The following is a 4845-nucleotide window of genomic DNA, read 5'->3' as shown; positions in this document are numbered from 1 at the left end:
TAATCTATCTATCTATCTATCTTTAATCTATCGTTAATCTATCTATCTTTATTCTATCTTTAATCTATCTATCTTTCCACGTACAGAACTCCTATCTTCACACATATCTATAGATAGTATCTATAGCCAGCTCCTTAGTGTGTGTGGATACCTCTTACCTCTCTCTGTGTCTCTCTCTCTGTCTAGTAGGAACGGTGTTTCTCTTCTTCTTCTTNNTTCTTTTCTTCTTCTCTTGTCGACTTTGCAGCTTCGCCAGGAAGCTTCAGAGGAGGGAGACGTCACTTCGAAGATTGAGGAGATGCGAAAAGCTTTAGCGGATCTTTCATTGAAGTATCGAGATGTTCAGAGGTGGCTAGCTGAATCGATGTATCGACTTCGCGCTCTCGATGATGAAGAACGAGTAAGACATGAAGATCAACAGGAAGAGGAGGAATTGAAAGAGGAGAAAGAGAAAGAAACCTCTTTTCTTCTGCTCTTCTTAACGTTCAACTTTGTGTGTCTCATGACGAAGTAGACAAGGATCTTCTTCACTCTTCTTCTCTTGACTCGATCCTCTCTTCATTTCTATAAAAAGGATAGATACATCTATACGCACATAGCCTTCCACAGCTATGTGCGTATAGATGTATCTGTCTCCTCAGCTAGCTATAGATAAGAGGGTGTATATACACCTCCTCCTCATGTTCACTCGGCACAACATAGATCCTCTTTTTATACACTACGTTTTGTCCATACGTACATCCATAGATGTAGAGAGACAAGAAGGCAGATCGACTAGATCTAGTGAAGATGAAGATAGGAATGTAGAGATAGATACAGACTCCCTCTCTATGTTTCTTTTCCATAAACCTACGTGTACGTCCCGGGAGGGTGTCTCCCTCTTTGTCTCTAGACATATGCCGTCTAGGTAGACACTCTTACCTGCTAGAGTCACCCCTGCTAGCGGCATTCCATCCAGCTGAATTATCGCCTCCTCATTTTTTTTTCCTCTCTCTCTCTCTCTCTCCTCTGAGAGTCTTTCTCACTCTTTCTCTTTGTCGATACTTCGTGCTTTCTCCTGTTGTGCATGTGTGTTGTCTTTCCATCCTCTCCGAAGACTCTGCACCGAGAGATTGAGAAAGAGAGAAGAAAGAGGCTTCTCCTCAAGCAAAATCGAAGACAGGCCATTCTCTCCAAGCTCTCTCTTCTTCTCCCGGCACATGATAGAGGAAGAAGTCTCCAAGAATTCGCTAGACTTAAGAGAGAAGGGCAACTGCTCAACACTTACGGACCCATCGCGGCTATTACCAAAGTAAGCATCGCTTACGCATAAATAGGAAAGATACACATGCAAGCAGATAGATATTCACATGATCCTCTTCTTTCTTCTTCTTGTGAGACATCTTCGAGTGTTTTGAGGTACGTAGACTCCTCTCCAAGTCTGAAGACTTAGACAGTCTATCTATCAATCTTCTTCTTCTTGTTGTCCTCGTCTTCATCGCTCATCCTCTCTAGTCTTGCAGCCCCACTCTGTATATCCACCTCTTCTCTTCTCTCTCTCTCTTTTCTCTTCTTCTTCTCTCCTCCTCTCTTTTCCTCCTTTTTTTCTTCCTCTCCTCCTCTATTTTCTTCATTCTTTTCTTCTTCTCCTCCTCCTCCTCCTCGTGTATCTTCTTCAATCTTTTCTTCATCCTTCTTCTTCTTCCCCTTCATTCGTCTTGTCCTTAAACAAATCTTCTTCAGCCTCCTTCCAGATTTCTTCTTCTCCTTCTTCTTGGTCTTAAGCTTTCTTTTCCTCTTGGACCCGCGTGTGTTATCTTTTGTCGACAGGTTAAATCTCGCCAGTTTCTTCCTTACGTCGAGCATGTATTGAAAAGTCGATTTGCGGCCTACATTTGCGTCGATTCTGAAGAAGACGTGGCCCTTCTATCCGAAAAGGGCTTGCATGCACTCTACTTACGCCCCGAGTTGAAAGGGCGAGTGGTCTTTCCTACAGCTACAGACTACATGAAGTCTCTAGGGGTCCTCGGCTTCTTGCAAGAAGAGATGTCTTTTGATCTAGATAGCGACAATGAAGAAAAAGAAGAAGAGTCAGCTCATTCGCCACATCAAGATGACCCAGAAATGAGAAAGAAGAAGAAGGAGAAAGAAAGAGAAGAGAAGATGCGCTTGGCAAGACAGATTCGCGAGACTATTCTGTCTTTTACGAGTGCGAATCTCATTTTCATTGTACGTGAAGATATCTCTCCGGAACAAGAGAAATACATGCAGAACTCCATGAAGAATGAGCTAGCTAAGATCTTAGGTGTACCTCATGTATCCAAGCTTGTTTACTACAAAGGTTCATGTGTCTATACACTCCAGAAGAGTCGCCATGACCATATCTGGACCGATACATGTGACACCATTCCTCAGGTTCTCTATCAACGAAGGCCCAATTCTTCTTCTTCTTCTTTCTTTTCTTCTTCTAGACAGGGGGGTGCTAGTGAAAATAACTTCGAATCGATCTTAAGAGTCTGCGAAGAAGAAGAAGAAGAAGAGAAAGAGAATGACGTCGGTTCGAGCTTGGAAAATGCGCACAGCTCCTTTACACGACCTGACGGAGGACCTGGACGTGTAGGAGAACAACAAGGAGGAGGCGGGAGAGGTGGGGGAGAAGAAGAAGAAGCGTCAAAGATGAGAAAGATGAAGAATAGAGATATGGAGGAAGCCTTTAAAAGAAGGCAAGAAGAGCTTAATCAACAGAGAGCTCATTTACAACGGCAAATTAAGGAGTTTGAGAAAGAGAGCGAAAACATCTCCTTGGAGAGACAGAAGATAGCAAATGAACGGAGTCTTCTCACGTTGAAGAATACGAAAATCGCTGAGGCGACTCATAACGTCGACTTTGCCAAGCAGCACTACGATGCTCTCCTCACACAGGTCCACAAAGAAGAAGAAAGGGACAGAAAGCAAGAGATAGAGAGAAAGATAGAGAGAAAGGGTGTTGTGACGGGGGAGAGAGGATGGCGGATGAGGGAGACGCAGAAGAGAAAAAGAAAGAAGAAATGCAACGAATCAGTAGTAGAGACAAAGAGATAAGAGGGATAGAGAGATAGACAGATAGATTCATGTCATGGAGACACCCGAAAGAACATGTATCTATACATACAGATACATATACAGATGCACATGCATATCTACACAAATGCATACGCATACATCTATGTAGATAGATAAGTAGATATAAATAGGTATCGTGAATATACGAGAAGAAGCACATGTATCCGTCTATATCTATATGTACGCATGCATATAGATAGATACACAGATCTATATGCAATTACCTGTGTGTATAGGTAGCTCGAGAGATATGAAGGCGTTCAGGCAGGGTCATACAGAGTTTACGGCCCGAGCAGTATCTACTACAGCAAAAGTGCCGTAAGATACAGGCATACATATAGAGGCAGATAGATAGATTGATAGAGAGGTGTGGATACATACCTCCAATAAAGATAGATTCATATAGATAGATACATTCTTCAAGATAGATAGATAGATAAAGGATAGATACACGTAGGAATGGCCAGTTTCATAATGAAGTTAGGAGCAAGAGAAGAAAGGGGAATTGGCCTATTGCACCAGACTTCTTTCTACGTTAAGCAGTCGGTCTCTCCTCTCGCACCCCTCGTCGTCCTCCTAGTATAACGAGTCATCTAGAATCGTGTATAGAACCTGTCTCTCCGAGGCAAACTTTCCTGTCTCCCAGCATTCCATCCCAGTCTCCTCTTCTTCTTTCTTCGCCCTCCTGCTGTGCTAAGATGAATGAAAGAGGGTCTGTCCTTTGTGTCTCTCTCTGTCTTTCTGTCTGCTCTGAAGGTGCAAGAATTGCAAGAGAGAAGACCAGGAAAGGTCGAGCTTCTGCTTAAAGGACAGAAGCTGCATCAAGCCATATGGACGTCTCTCTCTCATTCTCTTCGACAACAGAGAGGTCCGACCACGCTCGCGCCTCCTCTTGCTTTCTTCACATTTCTAAGTCTCCTCAATAGGAATCGATCCTTACATGAAGTCTCAGTTATCTCTTCTGATATGCATACCTACATAGATCTGTATCTATATAGATGTACATATGTGTATCTATGGAGATGTGCATATCTAGATATGGATGGATAGGTGTTTAGATAGATGTATCAATTATTGTCGATGGCCGAGTGTCGTCTGGAGGCTTCGTTGTCAAGGCGGTAGAGAGAGAGTTAAGAATAGGACGGCTATTCTTCTTCTTCTTCTCCTTCTTCTTCTCCTTCTTGTACGTGGGTGTCTTTTGTGTCGAGTCATCATGAACTAGACGGCAGTAGCGACGATAGCAGCATTGCTCTATGCATGCAAAGGAGGAAGGGCCAAATAGCTACTTCGATAGAGAGGTAAAGAGACAGATCAATAGATAGCTAAGCAGGCAACTAACGAACTCTCTCGTAGAGTGATGGTCCTTCATCCTGTTGCCTCTTTAGCTTTCTTTCTTTCGTTAGCGTCACGGTGTGTATGTGAATGAATGCGTATGGAGATACATACACGTGTTTGATGAGTCTAGGAATGTCTCTATAGAGATGCGCGCAGGCATGTATGTGTGTATGTAGGCATGTGCCATTTAGAACATAGGGGACCACCCCTTGGTCTTTCTTGGAGATTTCTTCTTCGCATGTAGCAACACTCTTGACTTTTCTTAACTCATACTACAATTACAGTCCTCTCTCTCTCTTGTTTCTTATTCTCTCTCTCTTTCTCTTCTTCTTCGTCTTCTCTTTCCTTTCTCTTTCTTTCCTCCTCCTTTCTCTCTCTCTCTTATCTCCTTCTTTTCTCCATTGTCCCTCTTCTCTCTTTCTCATACCC

General features: G+C 43.1%; 1 protein-coding gene across 1 annotated transcript in view; it reads left to right on the top strand.

The window, feature by feature from the left end:
- Window positions 1–247: 247 nt before the first annotated feature.
- The window catches only part of CSUI_009603 (smc n terminal domain-containing protein), a gene marked incomplete at its 3' end in the record, with an annotated part of 4820 nt that continues 222 nt past the window's right edge, over window positions 248–4845 (top strand). The window contains exons 1-4 of the mRNA XM_068069716.1: window positions 248–400; window positions 1097–1291; window positions 1810–2901; window positions 3838–3949. Coding sequence (XP_067918308.1) covers window positions 299–400; window positions 1097–1291; window positions 1810–2901; window positions 3838–3949 — 1501 coding nt within the window. The remainder of the gene's footprint in view (window positions 401–1096; window positions 1292–1809; window positions 2902–3837; window positions 3950–4845) is intronic.

This window comes from Cystoisospora suis, assembly GCF_002600585.1.
Source record: "Cystoisospora suis strain Wien I chromosome Unknown contig_5806, whole genome shotgun sequence".
NCBI lineage: Eukaryota > Apicomplexa > Conoidasida > Eucoccidiorida > Sarcocystidae > Cystoisospora > Cystoisospora suis.
This window is presented reverse-complemented; position numbering and strand designations above follow the sequence as displayed.